The sequence below is a fragment of the Sturnira hondurensis genome, unplaced genomic scaffold, assembly GCF_014824575.4.
Source record: "Sturnira hondurensis isolate 20B ecotype Veracruz unplaced genomic scaffold, ASM1482457v3 Scaffold0022908, whole genome shotgun sequence".
In the NCBI taxonomy this organism is placed as follows: Eukaryota; Metazoa; Chordata; class Mammalia; order Chiroptera; family Phyllostomidae; genus Sturnira; species Sturnira hondurensis.
Window position 1 is genome coordinate 921,665 of NW_028095539.1, and position 18,201 is coordinate 939,865.

The following is an 18,201-nucleotide window of genomic DNA, read 5'->3' on the forward strand; positions in this document are numbered from 1 at the left end:
ATTTATATATTTTTGAAAATATTCTAAGATCATAACTTATGCTTGGCTAATTTATACTATTGCTTTAATGACTCACATTTTTTAAAATTACAAAGCAGAACCAAACATGGGATCATGAGTACCTGTCAGGTGCCTGTCAAATATCCATATACACAGAAGAAACTAAGGAGCCTTCAGGTGGTAGGAGTTATTAGATTTGAAGGCACAGAAAGTGGGGGAAGAATCTCTGCTGCAAAGTTTCCTCGGGCAAACCAAACCTTAGAAAGTGACAGTAAACGTAGAAAGATTAAAGCTGAGTACAGCCTCCATCACAACCACTTAACTCGGCATTTACTATCTGCCAAACACTGTTTTTTTTTGTAGATTTCTTCTCTCTCTTTTTTTATTGTTGTTCAAGTACAGTTATCTTTATTTCCCTCCCCGGCACTTCGCCCCACCCCAGCCATCCCCAACTTCCACCGTTGATCCTACCGCCCCTTTGGCTTTGTTCATGTGCCCTTTATACATGTTCCTTGACAACCCTTCCCCCTTTTAACCGCACTGTCCTCTTCCACCTCCCCTCTGATTACTGTCAGTTTGTTCTTAATTTCAATGTCTCTGGTTGTATTCTGCTTATGCCAAGTACTGTTCTAAGTGCTTTACATATCCTTTATTCATCTACTCTTCACAGTTCTATATGGTAGGCAGCATTATTGTTCCTATTTTACAGATGAGGCAACTGAGGTCCCTAGGTATTACATACCTCACGCAGGGGCACAGAGCTAATGGCAGAGCCAGGATGCGAACCTAGGGAGTCCAGCTCCAGAATCTGCTCTTAGCTCACAGGAGACTGCCTCTGGGCTACGACCTGTATTGATATGACAATCACTGAGTATCTACTCTGTGCACATGCCATGCCTTCAAGCAATTTAAAATAGGCAGAGAAAGATCAAAATGCAAACAATCAACTTCAACACAGAAGCATTATGAAAGAGGTGTTTTAATAGAAGTTCAAATGCGTTTGAATATAAAGAAGGAATCATTAATTTTGCCTGGGGCAAGAATTAGGATTGCTTCCGAGATAGATAGACAGACAGACAGACAAAGAGATAAAGACAGAGACACACACACAGGCACATTAGACCAAAGCCTGGAAGGACGAAAATCAGAAGCTGTTAGACTTCCTCCCTGGGAGGCCAGTCAGGTGGTAATGGTGGGTCAGGGGAACAAATCAGCTTCTTAAGGCCGTTCTAGCACTATGCTGTGACGACTCTGGAGACCCGAACAAGAAACAAAGATTTAGTCAATGACTATGTGACTAATGAGAAGTGGGTGGATAGAAGTTGCCATGACTATTCTCTGTTGCTTGGATTCATTCACCATCCACTATCACCAGTTATACTAATTACATCTCCAGAACTCTTCCAGGCTCTCTATTGTCCTCTTTGCTTCTGAAAGTCAAATAGGGGTTTACTGCCCCTCAAAGGGAAGATTCAGAATCAGCATTTACTGAATGATTAGTATGTACCCAGGAGTAGGTTATGTGCTATCATATCTATGACCACTGAATCCTTTCAACAACCCTTACATGGGTTTTAATACTATTCCAATTTTTACAGAAGAGGGCAGAGAGATTCAGAGAGGTCAAGTAAGTAGCCCAAGGCCACGTGCCCAGGAATAACACAAGGGAGGATGAAGTACAAGGGTAGGAACTGAACAAAACCACCCTGACTTGAAGGCTGGTGGTCTCTCCCGCAGCCTTGCTGTCCTTCATCCTGGGAAAAGTAACATTTGCAGGGCTGTTGAGTCATCAAGCTGGTAGACTACACAGCTATCAAGCTAGCAGACGAGAGTAAATGTGAATTTTCCTAAGATCTGTACTGACCCCTGACTGCATGGTCTAACCTCACATCACGCTACCTTGGCTCGCCAAAGTGACCAACTTTTCAGACTGCACAAAACAGAGGACAAATGAGTCCTTGTTCTTACAGACTTAGCCCATAGCACATGCTCAAATTTCCTTAATGAAATCCACAGAGATGCCTCCCATTTAAGGCTTTTCAAGTACATTAAGATGTCAGTGACTTGAATATTACCTACTACCCATTAGTGTTGTTTTGGTAGGAATTTGATCAATAACAGTCACATAAAAATAAGCTGTGAGTTTTATAGCCTAAGGAATATGTAACTTATTTCACAAATTGACTACACTAAGTAACAAACAAGCCACTCTGCCATCTTCTTGATGCAATGGCTAAAAAGAAACATCACTTCTCTAGTCTATTTATACCCGCACACCCAAAGTTACACTGGTGGACTACATCAGCACCCAAAATTACTAAAGAGCTTAAATAGATTATATTTAGCCATGTCCCGTTCTGTAGCAGACAATATCAAAATCAAAGCTTTCCCATCCAAAAATATGAAAACAAAGAATTTTTCAGTGTTGGTCTGTACTCATGACTCCTAGACAAACTTAACCAGGCTCCATTATATAGTCTCAAAATGAGAATGAATCTAATGATAAAAACTGAAACAATGAAAGAATAAACACTGGTTTTGCCTTAGAGAACTGTCTAATCACTGTTTCTGAATCTGGCTACGTATCAATCATTTGGAGAACGTTAGGAAATAGACATCCTGTGGTTCCCACAGATTAGCATTTGAGAATCACTAGAAATCCACATCCTGTGTCTAGTCCAAGAAGCTCGATGTTTGTTGAAGCAACGAGGAAACAGGCAGCAGAGGAAGGTAAGGACTGACAGGGGACCTATGGCTTCTGGAGGTCACAGCAGATTTTAAAATATCACTAACTAAACTGTTTATATTCTATATATTACAGTCTCTAGAACACCTCAAGGTTCTTCATTCTAGTTATAGCGCAACATGAACAAGAGAAAACCAATGCACCCATAATTAAATGAAGAACATAGTTCAAAAGCAGTTAATTGTATTTACATTTAAAAACCAGAGAAAAACCACATAAATAAAACATACCAGTCTTTTCTCCTCCTTTCTGCCAATGAAGGTTCCATTCATTTATTTCTAACAGTTTTTAATATTCTCTGAGCCACAATAAAATTTTATGTGATGGAGATTAGAGAGGCTATGCTTTTTGGAAGTTTGGCTGCAGAGCCTGTATTTCATGCCACTTCATCACACTTTGTAAGGATTTCCCTCTTCACCACAAGGGTTAGTTTTCTTCTCACTTTGAATACTCTTCTTAGGTTGTTAGTGTGAACTAGGTTAATCTCTCTCTTTTTTAACATATAAAAGATGAACAAACAAAATGTTCAACTTATTTTATTTTTTAAATAGAACACTAAATTTAGTCTTAGAATTCTCTGTTTGGTAAATTTCCAGTTACAAGGTCTTGGCTTCCCTTGAGCACAGTTTGAAACAAAATAATGCAGTTTGTTCCTCGGCTGGAACATGCAGAGTGGAGTGTGCGGCAAAGAAGCCCTGGCTCTGGTCCAGTGTTTCAAACCTTCTTGAGCTGCCACTCTCATCTCTGCTTCAAGGGCTGCAGAGAGGCCAACAGGATCAGTTATTTCTAGTCCAGAACAGCTAGGAAGGCTTACACACATCACTCAGGCAGCCAAAGCGTTACACAGGATGGCACGGTCATGACCAGGTGGAGTACACCAGGAAAATGGTGGACATGAAGCCAAATCAGAAAAACTCCCAAGTCCACAAATTGGCCCTTCTTAGGTCATGTGATGAGGTGGTGCTCAGACACTGGAAGCTTTGGTAGGAGTGGGTGGAACAGGAAGGTTGGGAAGGTACTGCCCCCTAACACCAACACTGAAGAGTGTGCTCAGAACAGGCCTAAGAGTACTAGTGGGAGACAGAACTAGCTCCCGCCACTCTCCTGGCTACCGTTGTCCAGGGCCTGCTTCAGCCCCACACTCTCTGGGGCTATGGGTTAGAAAGAAACTGACAGGGAAAAGACACCAGTTTAGTTTCACCCATCCCTAAATGGGGTACTATTAGAAAAGTAGCCATTCCTTTCTGAGTTATGGTTACCGTACAAATACTTCGGAGTACAGTTTCAATTAATTAGGTCATAGGTCGCAAACATAAGGCCCACGGGCCGAATCCGGCCCTCCATCTTGTTTCATCCGGCCTGGCACCTTGTTTCTACCCAGTGGCAGTGCTGAGCCCCTTGCCCCTAGTTAAGGAGTAGCTCCATTTATAGTCCTAAAGTTACACTCGGCCCTCTGAAGGCAACTGCAAGGCTGATGTGGCCCCTGGTGAAAATGAGTTTGACACCCCTGAATTAGGTAATGGCCTTACCACCAAACTGGGCTTCTTTCCTGTTTTAAAAAGCATCTGCGAAATAAAACAAATATATGTTCCTTTAGGATATTCTCAGTTTTCAAAACTTCTTTTGGTACCCCTAAATTGTGGTAAGGGCTATTAGGGCCAAGATACACAGGGGGCTGATGGGAACTGGTACGTGAACCCTGCAGCCACACTGAGTGGGGAAGATAGGCCTCAGGGATGCACCCAGGCGGTGCTCACTGCAGGGACCAACACAGGTGAGGCAGGGAGACAGTGGAGGCCAACACCACAGAGAGAGAGAGAGAGAGAGAGAGAGAGAGCGAGCGCGAGCGCACGCGCGAGCGCACTGGATCTAAACAACGCTCAAGGAAACAGGCTTCTGGCTAACAGAGTGAGTGTGTCCATTAGAAATTCACATATTGGCCTTCTGTTTCCCTGGAGCCAAGAGTAGAGCCAGGCACGTACAAAGGGCTCACTAAATTGGAAAAAAAGCTTAGATGTGCATTAAAAGGCAATGACCAGGCTGACATTCTTTCTGTGATTTCAGATCCAGGGTCATCAGAATCATACCAAGAATATTTCTTTGGGGATAAGTGTTAAAGGGAACATCTGACACATGGAGAGTTACCAAGGAGGCAGCATGAGGTAGTATGAAGGGGGCTGGCTTAGGGCCAGGTGAAGTGAGTTTTAATTCTATCTATGCTGGTCACCTTAGACAAGGCACATCAACTTTCCAAGTGCCAACATTCTGGTCTCCAAAAGACAATAAAACTAACTAGCTCCTAGGGTTGCTGAAAGAGCTAATGGAAAAAAATGTGATTAGCACAGTGCTGGCACATAGTAGGTGGCTCAAAATGGTTCTCTTAAAAGAATTTTAAAGGGGTGTGTGGGAGGACTAGGCACTTCCCTTATAAATAGAGTAGACATCTAAATAAACGTGTTCTACATGCTTAGTCTGTGGATGCTGCCAGCATACCTCTTTGGTAGTCTTAGAGCTAAATATTTATAAACTACACAAGAAAGTCCTGTACTAACTATACAGTCAGGACTTACCTTTACTCAAATGAGCATCCTTATCCATCAGATTGGCTCGGACTATCTTTTCAGCTCTTTATGAGGATTCTCAGAATTTCTCAGTGGGATAAATATTCTTAACAATGTGTCTCTGGCCCTTGTGACAATCCACACACAAGGATTCTGACAGTAGTTTGAAGGGTGGCACCCAACAAACATGACCTGGTCCCCTAGGCGAGCACTTTGAAGGGGCTAAGATTCCTTTATATGCATAATTCCTGGATGTCTCTCCCTTGTCTGAAGCCAAAGCCCCCCCTTCCCTGACACTGCATCATGCTGACCTATCTGTATGCCTCCCACTCCCACCTAGGATGTGACCTTGGGCAAGTTACTCCTCCATCTCTCTGACAGGCCATTCTGTAAAATGGGGATATTATTGATCTTCTAGGATTGCTGTTGGAATCACATATCATCTCTATACATCTCTATAAAGGTCTTGTTTTAGACCTATCTGCTACCCATAAGAGTTACCAAAAAATAATATGAATTAAACTCAAGTTATGAAAATCTGGAAGAAAAATGGGCCTCTGTGTTAGAAGAAATCACACTGAAGTATCTACATTAGAGAACAAGATTTAGTTAAGCCTTCTCTATTTATCATTTATAAAGGAAAACAATCAATATGCATTAACTGAGCAAAGAAAACAAACACTTACATTTTTCTTATACAGAATTATCACAACATTATTGACCGAGAAAGCCCGAAATAAGTATTACCCGACTCTGAACCAAACATTGCTGGGTTTGTTCCTATTGAAGCAGTCATTCTCATGGAAGATGGCATTCTAGAGTGTTCAACAGCTTTGATCTTTCAGCTGCTTAATGGGTTTGAGAAGCATTAAGCTTCCATCTTTTAAAAAATTAAGAAAAACATGGTTTGTCAGGGTATGGCAGACCACATCTCGATTCGTCGAGACGGTCATCAGAAAGCTCAGGCCAGAGCAGGCTTTGAACTCTGCCTCTCATCGAAAAGATAATAAAAAGCCACTAGTGAGGCTTTTTCCACTACTGAGGAAATAAAGGGCAACAATTACAAAACTTTTAAATTCTGAAACTGAAAAGGCCCAAAGGCCTGGCTAGAATTGATGCCTGCTCAGCTACTCTGTCCCCAGAGAAACTGCACGTAACTGGTCAGGATCCTGGTGACTGCACGTGAGAGGTAAGGAGAACCCCTTCTCCCAACCAGGTTTCTATCATCCATCAGTGAAGTTCAGAACTCAGTTGAGAATCAACTGTTGGTTTAAAAATGGCTTTTTTTAAAAGTCAAAGTAATACATGTTTATAGCCTTAAACTCAAAACAAAAAGTATGAAAGACTCATACTGAAAAGCAGCAGTTCATCTCATATGCCCCCACCCTTCATTCACAGTGATCACACACTGTATTTATCTCCTTATTTCTAAGTAACTATTTCTTTTTTAAAAAAGATTTTTATTTATTTATTTTTAGAGAGAAAGGAAAGGTGGGGGAAAGAGGGGGGGGGAGAGAGAGAGAGAGAAACATCAATCAGCCCCTCATACTCCGACTAGGGACCAAGCCCACCACCCAGGCACAAGCCCTAACCAGGAGTTGAACTGGTGACCACTGGCTTTACAGGATGATGCCCAGCTAACTGAACCATACCAGTCAGGGCCAAGTAATTAATTCTTGATTTTAAATTTTAAACAACATTTGACTTCCTATTATAGGTATTACTATAAACACATATACACTATATGCCAGACTCTAACAGCTTTGCAGGTATTAACTCATTTTAATTTTACTTGACGTGAGGTCATCAGTGATCCGAACAAAACCTGTCTCAGTGGAGAGGTGGTGGCTTAATCCAGAGAACACTGAGGACAGAATGGGACAGAAATAGACAGTCAATAGAGATAAGTCTTTTAAGGAAGTCTATCCTAAAAGAGAAAACAGGAATGGTGTAAAGGAGACGTAGGTCTAGGAAATTTTGTTTTGTTAAGTTTGGGAGACACTATACCATTTTAGCAAGCTCATATAAATGCACCAGTAAAGAAACCATAATGATGCAGGAAAGAGGAACTCACTGCTGGAAGGATTCCCTTAAGGTAGCAAGCAGGACACTGCAGTGTTGCCATCTCAACAAGGCCCTCCTTGGCCATCTATCTAAAATCGAGATTCCTGCCATCTCACTGCTCCCCATCCACTCTCATGCTCTGCTTTATTTTACTTCCAGTACTTACCATTAGGCCACTGTAAATACTACTACAAATAGTGTATATTTAACTTACCTTGCCATTCAAGGTCTTCCCTAATAGAATGTAAGCTTAATAAGGACAGAGATTTTTGCCAATTTTACTCACTGTTGTATCATCAGTGTCTACAACAGTGCCATGATAAATACTCATTGCATGAAGTCAGGTAGATGGCAGTGTGGTTGGCCCTAGAGAGGACAGACAGTTCATGCACAGTGGAGAAGGGGGAGTGGAAGATGCAGGGCGTGCACAGGTGTGGCATAGGCTCCTGCCACTCTCCTCTGAGGGCTTCCATTAGATAAGTATAGAAATCTCACGTCTGAAATCATTTTCCTTTAGAGGTTCAAGACACACTTGACTTGTCTTTTGGTTCCTAAATTGTCACAGCAAAATATTGTGTAATTTGATTCTTAGCCTTTGTACAAGAATTACTTTGTCTCTAAACTTGTAAAATTTCACAATAAAAGGCTAGTATCTTAACTTTTCAAAAATTCTGAAATATGTGTGTATGTACATACAAAAGTATGTATACCATATAAACAACTTTCAAAGGGAAAAAATTTTGAGACTCTGAAACCCAGCACCTAACTCAATGGTTGACAAACTTTTCACTCTTTCTGAGGAAGCTACTACCTAAAATTTGTGTTAATCATATCTTTTTTGCCCCCCTTGTAATTAGTATACGTCCCTAAATAACGTGCCACTCAGTTTTTCTTACCTGAACTTTATATGAATGAAATCATATGGCCTTTTATAGTTTCTTTTACTCAGAATTCTGTATTGGAGACCTAATCATACTGACAGTGTTCATTCGCACTGATACAATATTCTATTATATGACTATACCAAAATGCATTAGTTCTCTGTGGATGATCATGTGGGTTCTTTACAGGTTTAAAACACAAAACACAAAACACAAATGTGGCTATGAGCATGCTTTTACATGTACCAACTGTACATGACCAAGAAGTGTGTGTGTATGTGTACCCACACATACAATTCCACCCAGGAGTAGTCAAAAGCAGCCAAAAGATGTTCACTACAGTGTTGTCTACTAAAGAATTAAGCTAAGAACAACTTAAATGGCCATCAAGAGAAGGAAGATTTAGTAAGTTAGTATAATTTAGTGAATTAGTAAATTAAACACATCAGTATAATGCAATATAATATAGACATGTAAAAAATGACAAAGATGAAAGCTTATGTGGAAATACGCAAAGTGTTCGTAACACAGGATCAAACGGAAAACCTAAACTGTGAAACTATGAGAATAAATGAAATGTGCACTGGCACTGTAAAGGAATATGAATAATTAATGAAAATGACATGTTACTATCTGAGGGGATTGTGGCTGATTTCTTTTTCTAAAATTTTCTTTCATCTTTCCAATACACCCTTTAATTGAAATAAAATCATTAAAACGCTGTCTCAAGGCTGCCTACTCACCGTGCTGAGTTTGCTGCAAATGATGAGTATCCGGCGTTCGTAGAGCATACTGGCGTACAGATGTAACATGTTGTTCACATCCACAGCCACAAAATATTCTGTCAGATTTCTCTAGGAGAAAGAAGAAGGGGAGGCTTGTGCCTTATTTTGTTGGTTCTTATTATGAGCAGTATCTAATAAAAGCATGAGAAACAGAAAATAATCAGAAAGTATACTCTCCTCTTTGGAAGAGACCTTAGAGACGAAGCAGTTTACAGCAATTACACCTGTGTGGTGATTACAGTTTACCATGTGAGGTCATTCAGAGAGCACTGTGCTGCTTTTCATAGAAGGTCCTGAAGGTGAACAAGACAGGAAGTCTACAACCTTACAAATGAGGGGAACCGAGGCTCAGAGAGATACGCCAAGACCAGAAAGTCTGATAAGCCATGAAGGCAGACTGCAGCTCAGACCTTCTGACCCCAGGGCCTGTGCCACACGTCTAAGCAAAAGAAAGCACCCAGGAACCGAGGCGCTCCTGGCACAGAGCCCGGTTCTGCCCAACAGACCCCACCCACAGAGGCCAGCGAGCTCCCCTCCTGTCACCACTGCCAGTGTTCCCTCCTCCGCAGTTTACATTTCGAAGATTTACAATTTCAGGTATTTCACTCAAAAAGGAAAAAAAAAATCAAAGGCAAGTAGCAGCAAGTTGTGACAAAGCAGTGTTTTAACTAGCTTTTGTCTGTGGCCTGGGCTTCATTCCTTTAATTAGTACTGTAGATTGGTACTCCTCAGATTTCAGAAGAAATGTAATGTGTTTCATTTCTGCAACCCTTTCTATACCCACCTGACTTTAATAATACACATGAATATGCTAATTTCTTCAACGTTACAGCTTTTCAGTGCCACACAATATAATCCTCTGAAAATGAAGGGGGTGGGGAAGAAAGGAACAGTATTGCTAGGGGTTGCAATTTATAATAATGAAACATCTATAACCCATAAATTCAAGTAAACCAGGTGGATTTTACATGCAAAATAATATCAAGTACTTTTTGACAATATTATGGGTAGAAAATAAAATGAGGCATTTATCTTACAATTTATTATTGTTTGATGGGAGAACCTGATTAACCATCGACCTTTACAAATAAAGAATGAATCAACAACTCTATACACTGACTACCTACCAACTACCAAGTTCTGTACCAGGTATAGTGTATGTATAATCTTATGTGATATTAACAAAAACCCAGTGAGGCATTACTCTTTCCAATATATAGATAAAGTCAGTCTGGGAGAAACCCAGTAACTACCTGGTGGATTAGAATTTGGACTCAGATCCAACCCCACAGTCCATACACTTGCCCTTACATTACACTGTCCCACTTACGTACTTTAAACATGCACAATATACAAGGGTTTACATGTGTTACTTGATCTTGAAACCACCCCTGGAACAGGCACTATCACCTCTGCACACAGAGGGGCAAGGATGCTCAGAGAAAGTGAAGAATCTGACGACGGTTAGACAGTGGGTGGATGAGGCATCACTCAGTCATGGGTGGGTTTGTCTTTAAACCTGTGCTCTTCCTTTGCACCACTAAAATAATAGGTAAAGTTGTACTTGGAAAAAGAAAGCACAGCATAGCAACAAAGAAGGACCAAAGCATGCCTAAAGAAAGAGAAAAATGTTCTGTTAAAAATTACTGTTATCCTCTTTACTGAGTTACCCTTATGTTTCAGACAATAGGCACTTTACCTCTTTTCTCTCTAATCTTCTCAAAAACCCTGAGAAAGGCATTATCATCTCTATTTCACAGATGGGAAAACTGAGGTTCGGGAAGGTTAAGTAGTCTTCCAGAGGTCACCCAGCTGGAAAGGGCCATGTTTCAAAATCAGGTCTCCTGAACCCAAAACTTGCTCCAACCACTTGCTCTTAACAAACTTGGAAAGCAAAACAAAACGAAAGAGAAAGGCAGTCACATTAGTTAACAAGCTTATCCGTTGCCCCTCGGACTGAGGAGTGCTGAGTTAATGATGTCAGGGTGGCGTTTGTTCGGAGACAGTGACATGGCAGAGCTCCTCTTGCAAACAAAATACAAGGCCCTCAGCTGAGCATTTCAGTAAAATGCTTTAACTGCTGATGAATTATATGAATCTTTCTTTTAGGAGAGGATGAAAGTAAAAAGAAAATAGAAATGAGGAGCTTAAAGAAGGCCAGAAAGCCCATTAGCACTTTTGACAGATCCAAAGATAACTCTGAAGCCACCAAAACGTGGCCTCAAGAGTCTGCCAAGAAGCTTCACGCTGGGTAGAAATATGTTACACAGCTTGCCGTCCAAATAAGGAGACACAGCGTCAGAGACAAATCCTGTGCCTTATTTTGGTGGGAGAAAAAAAAATCACAAGGATACTTTTGTGGATGGGGAAGGAGGGAACATCTATGAAACAGAAACACCACTTGGTCGAGGTATAACCCCCAGGTCCAATAATCATGTTCTGAGAGAGTCAGGTGCTTGTTCCAAAAACTCTACACAGGTATGTTAAAAATATGTAACATTTAGCCAAATTCTCTCTAAACTGTCATGTACTTTTTTTGGTATTTCTCAGCCCATCTGTGCTGATTACGAAGATATTTGTGTCTAAACAGAAGCTGTCTTTCTTATCTGCTTCCTCCCCTGCCTTTCTTTCTGGGACCCCGATGCCTAGGCGGGCGGGAGTGGTGGCAGTCCTGGGACCCTCACTCAGCCATGGGAGCACCTAGGGGCAGAGCGGGCCTTGGAAGCAGCTACAGGAGGGCACTTGCAGTTCCCACCCTGCTTCATCTCAGAAGAAAACCCCTTGGACAGAGGGGACTCCTTCCTCGTGTCTTAAAAGCACCCAGCAGCTTAAGCCACACCAATCCTCAACTTCTTAGGCCTGCCCTATGGTTTCAAACCCCTGGCCTTTATGTCTGCTGTTTCCTCTGCCTAGAATGTTCTCTTCCTTGAGGACCCACTTACTTTTCCAGACCCAGCTGAAATGTCACCTCCTCCTGGAAGGCTTTCTGGACTCATTTTCAAGCTCCCCTTGGTGTTTCCATGGCAATCTGACTCCATCTTACAATGATTCAGTTACAAGTATGTTTTTGTACCTAGACTGAGGTCCCTTTGGGAACAATGATGTACCCCATTCTAGCAGTTTAATGAAGGAACAAATCCAGGAGTGGAGAAAGCACTGTCAGAAGACTACTGTTCTGTAGTTCGGGTGTAAGCAGAGTGGTGGAGGAGGAAACACACCATCCTGGAAGAGTAACAAGTGGTATATTAGGAGAAACATACATCTGACTTCAGAAAACCTAGGTCTGAGGTGGGTGAAGTGGTCAATTACTGAGTAACAGTGAAGGGCCCACAGAAACAGAATTGACACTGGGGATTCAGAGTCAGATGAACAGCTGGGAAGTGTGGGCAAGGCCTTTCGAAGATACTTGTAGCTACATTTACTAAAGTGTACAGAAACAGGTAGTTTATTCATCGGGTAATGGGCAGTCAGGAGAGACTGTACACAGAAGCAGCTGTTCATTTCACAGCCAGGCCAATACTATTTCTCAGATGGGGAAGACCAGAGTGTAGGAATTGAGAATAAGAAGAGAAGGCTTCCATGACAGGTTGTCCTGGGTCAGGACTGCAGCCAGAACACACTGTGAGCTTACATTTATAAAAGACACAAAGTATGCCACTCTCCCAGCACTCTGCTGCTAGTGGAACTGAGTCTTTAAAACTTCACATTTCTGTCTCTATAACCAGCCAATCAACAAACACCCAACTCCCACTACGTGTTTAGTACCATCCTGGGTGCTGAGCTTGGCAGAGATGAACTAAACATGATCTCCATTTTCCAGGCACTTAGTCTGGATATGGACATGGACTGTGACCCAGAAACACAGTGTACAAAGTACTGTGATACAGGCGACAGACAGTCCAGGCTAAGAAGGGCAGATTCGACTCTGCTGGATGGATATGAGGAGAAGGCTGGGGAAGATTTGTCAGGGGACAAGATATGTGGTCTGGGCCTCCTACCAGGAGTTCACTCAATGGGTAGAGGGAGAAGCATACTCCAGGCAGAGGGGAAGGCAGGGAGGACAGCACAGGGAGTGGGGTGTGCTAGGGCAGGGGAGGTGGGCCAGGTCCTAAGGGAGCTGCTAAGGGGACATGGGACAATCACATATGTGTTTCAGCAAAATCTTCCTACAGGTCCTGTGCAGGGTACACAGGAGAGGGCAAGCAGGAGGCAGGGCGATCAGTTAACAGCTACTGTCAGATTCTGGAAAAGAATGATTAAAACAAACAAACTATACAGATGAAAGCTTTGGATATGGATGTGACAGATTTCTGTAAAGAGGAATCACAAGACTTGACAATGAATTAGACTTGGGAAGTGGGGCGGGGAAGAAGAATCTGGACAAGTGCCGGACTTCCAGGTTACTGTGCACCACACCTGTCCACTTGCCCAAACAGTGTTTTAAAGGGCAAGTCTATTTATTTATTGAAGAATCAGCCCTCCTTCCAAAGAACCACCCATCCTGTCAAACATGGTGTCTGCCTAGTGCCCTGGATTATAACGTCATCATGGCTATGCCTAAATAACCACCCCTTTCATTCCCTGACAGTTACCTTTGTGTGTCTCCGCTGCTAGGAAAGGAAAACCTTGCTTAGAGGGACTATCTCCCAGCGCCCATGCTCAAAAGGACTCAGTGTTCTCAGTGCCATTACATTTTTAGGCTTAAGGATATTTCTTTAGTATGCATGGAGTTGAAGCATTACTTCAGTTACTTACATTGTTATGTCCTTCTGAGAGATTTTCTATCTGCCTAGAAGGGACCATTCTATAGGTTGCATAGCAGGGACACAAAGCTGACCACTACTCAGGCTAGGAAGGGCTCCATCCGAGGAAGCTCTCTGGTTAATAGGGACACAGCAGCCTGGAAAGTGAGTTTCAGAATTGGCATGTGCAGCACAAGCTCCTTAGGTTCTCCTAATTTTGTTTCTCATTCCTACAAAGAAACAGTAGTGAAGGTCCCTTCTCTCTCTAACCCTCTGTGTCTCTAAATGGAGACAAAGAGGGAGGGAAGGCACCTGACAAAACCCCATTTCCCCCAGGAGAAGCCCCATTATGACTGCTTGCTTCTAGCTGCCCCTGCTGGCTCCTGTGCCGACCCAGGTGGCTGGGGACTCCAGGCTTACTGCGATCCACACCCGGGGTTAGGAAGCAGGTGGGGTGGGTGTGGTGATGGGGAGGTGGAATGGGCTGATACTGTGGGGCTTAGAGAAAAAGCATCTTAGGTTCAATACCTTTGGGAAATGAGATAATCCCCGAACCAAAGAACCGACTCTAAGCTGGGTACTCCTTGGAGCCTTCAGAACAGATGCTAGTCCGCCCCACGGTCTGTCATTCTATTAGTCTTTGTGACTTCCAGCTTCACACACAGTATAGCTGATAGAGACTTACTATACTGTGGAAGTGTTTCTAAGGCAAGAGGCTTGGTTTGACAATGGGTCTTATTTCCTAAAATAACTCCTGCTCAGATTATTTTACCATAATGTAAACCTTTAAAATCCTCAATTGACTTTTTTAAAAGAAGAATTTAGGCTCCCTTAGTTGTATGGGATTCTTAAAAGGGAATTATAAATTTAGATTCTAAAATAATCTGTCTGAGAAAGAAGGCCACAAACTCACAGAAGCAATCAACTTAGAGGAGTATATTACAGGAAAGAAAGCAGAGTTTACCCCAAGGTCAACTTTTATCCCTTTGAGTGAGTGGAAAAACCATTAGAATAAACAATTACCTGATAACTCTGAAGAGCGACAATGGAATTCTCTATAATCTCAGTACTTAATAATAGGCCTTCTAATACCACTAAACTTTATTTTTGAAAGTCACAACGAGTTCATAAATCTTTTCTATATCATGGTGCATCTTCTGACAAAGTGGAGTCTGGGCAATGTTATACATAGCTGTCCATTCTAAATGCTTTCCTTGCATCATTAACCATTTGGTATGACACTGGCCAGATAATTAAGACAGGTTTGTTTAATATTCCAAATGAAGGTCTATATGCTTACCCATTAATCAAAAGTATACTACAAAACCTGACCGCTAAAAAAATTCCTTCTAGAGCTCCTACCTTTTGCAACATCATGGATGGAACTGGAAAGCATTATGCTGAGTGAAATAAGCCAGGTGTTGAAGGACAAATACCATATGATCTCACCTTTAACAGGAAGCTAAACAACAAAACAAACAAGCAAGCAAAATATAACCAAAGACACTGAAATAGAGAACAGGCTGACAGTGACCAGAGGGGAGAGGGGAGGGAATTTCAGGGGAAATAGGGGAGGGATTTAGAGGAACATATATAAAGGATACACGGACAACAACTGAGAAGGGTGGAAATGGGAGGGAGGGGGGAGCACGGGGGTGGGATGGGATGGGAGTAATAGACAGAAAACTGTACTCGAAAAAATAATTAAATAAAAAATTAGTTGTTATATTAAAAAAATTCCTTCTACAGCCAGTTTACAATTTAATTATTACTACATATCTGTTCATGATCTGTGACTTTTTTAATGAAGGTCAACTGTTTAAAATTTATAAAGATTTATGCTCATTTAATTACAGCCTGTATAAAATTCACTCCTACAACTGTTATCTTGATAGAGAAAACCCTGATGAGCAATTACATTTGTGATAGTTTTTCAACAAAAAAGAAAGTATTTTTAAAAATAAATTGAAGAAATAATGAGAATTATCTTCAACAGGCATCTGAAAATGGAAAAAAATAATTCTCTATGATTGCTTTTTATTAATGTCTTGCAGGAAAAATAACCCCCAAACCAAGTGAAAGAAACTTATTTTTCCTTCTCCCAAGGGTAGCTGCATTGCTCATTCAGTCATTCCACATATATAGCGTCAACTATGTTCTACGTACAGTGCTAATTACACAGATGCAGTGATTTTAAAAAATACTGGTCCCTGTCCTCAGAAAGGAGAGATGATACTACACAAATATCCACATAATTAAGTACACTTATGATGAATGATGTCTTTGAAAGGTATAGGAAGCCACAAAGCCAGAGGCCCGGGACCCAGTGGCACCTCAGTGCTGGGGATCAGATTGACCCAATTGTGAGTCCGGGTCTGAGCATTTACTGACTGGGTGACTAGTGGCAACTTACTTCATGTCTCTGGGCTTCAAGTCCCCGTCAAAGCTCTTCAGGGATACCAACCACACCACAAGGCTGCTGTGAAGATTTCCTGACACAACAAACAATGCCCAATCTGACCCACAGTGCACATTAGCTCCTTTCTCTTTCTTACGTTAACCTTTCTCTGGAGCTGTTTACAAGAATATGATTATCTAAAGACAGAATCAGGTTCCACATCCCAAAGTCCTTTTACCTTTTTCTTTGCTTATCCACTAAAGTTCATTATGTGCTTTAGAGGAAATGATCAATAAATGTTTACAGACACCTCCCATGTTACAGGTGCTAGAGCCCTCGACTCCATTCCCTACACCATTTCTGAGCTTCAGCACTCTGGTGGCAATAGTGCCTCCTGAGAGACTTTTGTGGGCAAATATACACTCCACAAAGGAAAAGCACTGGTTTCCACAACCAAGAATATCAGCAAAAACCTAAAAAACACAAGCTGTAAGAAGTGGTGTTCCCTAGCTCTCAGCCACAACTCAGATCTCAGGAACTGTAGGAAGGCCGAGGAAAGAAGGGAAAGGAAAGGAGCCCCCAGAGCAGCGTCCCTGTTGCATGAGGCACTGAGGGTGGAACTTCACATTTAATACTTTGCTTGTTCCTCCCACTTTTATTTATTAGATAAGAAATTCAATGCTCAGAGAATAGAAGTAAGTAGCCCAAGGTCCCAGAGCGGTGGAGCCCAGTGTCTGGCTGTCTCCAAAACTCATGTTCTTTCCCCTATGGCTCAGTATACCATATTAATAACCCCACAGTTGTTGCTTGTTTCAATTTGCAATGCATCAATTTAGCCATTTTAAAATACTCCTTGAAAAATCACCAAGAGATTAAAATGCAAATTTCAACATGGCTAGAGCTCAATAGTGACTCCACGTCAAAAATCATATAAATTGGTCTTATAAAAGTTCAGATTCTCCTTAGAGGAAAAGCTTGCCTGCTTCATTTCATATTTGAGCTATGAAAAATTATTTCTTTTCTTTTTTCCTCATGAATATCAAAAGTCAACTGCAGGGAGGCAGGATGGGTGGGCATAATGGAAACAAAATGCTTCGGAAACAAAACACACCTGGGGACGACACCTCACTTAGGAGCAGGCCTTAGGTAAGTAACCTCAGGCCTGTGAGCCTGGGTCCCTACATGTACCATGGGACTCACGTCTACTGTCACAGAGAAGCTGGGAGGATTTAAACGGAGCCATGTACGTTAGAAGCCTGGAAAACTGTTTTATCATTCCTGCTTAGAAACGAATAGGCAGCCTTTTACCAGTCAGCCGCGGAGGACTTAGTGGACAATGGGTCGTACACAGGGAAGTGGTCCATCAGGGGCAAAGTCAGCTGAGAGGACGTGAACTTTTTACATAGTGGAGGCAGAGGAGGCAGCACACAGTACAGACAGGAACGGGAGATTGGGCTACGAAAAAAGACAGTTTTGTTTTTCTCTAGTCTATTTCTAATCTCAGTAATCGTGGTTTTGAAAATTAACAAGTTATCAGAATGTTCTTGACCCTTAAAATTAAAAAAATTTAAAAAGAAAAACCTAAATTAGGCAGTAATGTTTATTATAACATTATTTACAACAACAAAACATTAAAAACAATCTAAATATCTATTAGTGAGGAAGCATAGCTAACACACTGTGGGCATTTTTGGTAAATTATGGTAGATATTTGTCTTTCCTCTCTCCTGATACCATGTGCCCCCTTCCCAATGAAAAGCCATAGTAAAAGAATTTTAAAAGACATAAACTCCCCAAAACTGCAGAGAAGACAGTAAAGGAAGAAAGATGTCAAGTTTTTGGAAGCCAGAAAGCAGATGTTATTAAAGAAATGGTTCTCAACTTGGGTCATTTGCCACCAGGGGACATTTGGCAATGTTGGGAGACACTTTGGTTGTCACAGCTGGGGGTGGGGGCTGCGCTCTCATCACTTAGTGGGTAAAGCCCAGGGATGCTGCTAAACACCCCACAATGTACAAGGAGAG

The 18,201-nt window shown here is 41.7% G+C and overlaps 1 protein-coding gene across 12 annotated transcripts in view; it reads right to left on the reverse strand.

Annotated features, from left to right (window-relative positions):
- The window catches only part of DENND1A (DENN domain containing 1A), a 496,583-nt gene that overhangs the window by 226,549 nt on the left and 251,833 nt on the right, over positions 1-18,201 (reverse strand). For all 12 annotated transcript variants that reach the window (XM_037036474.1, XM_037036477.1, XM_037036473.1 and 9 more), the window contains one exon: positions 8,996-9,106. In XM_037036474.1, coding sequence (XP_036892369.1) covers positions 8,996-9,106 — 111 coding nt within the window. The remainder of the gene's footprint in view (positions 1-8,995; positions 9,107-18,201) is intronic.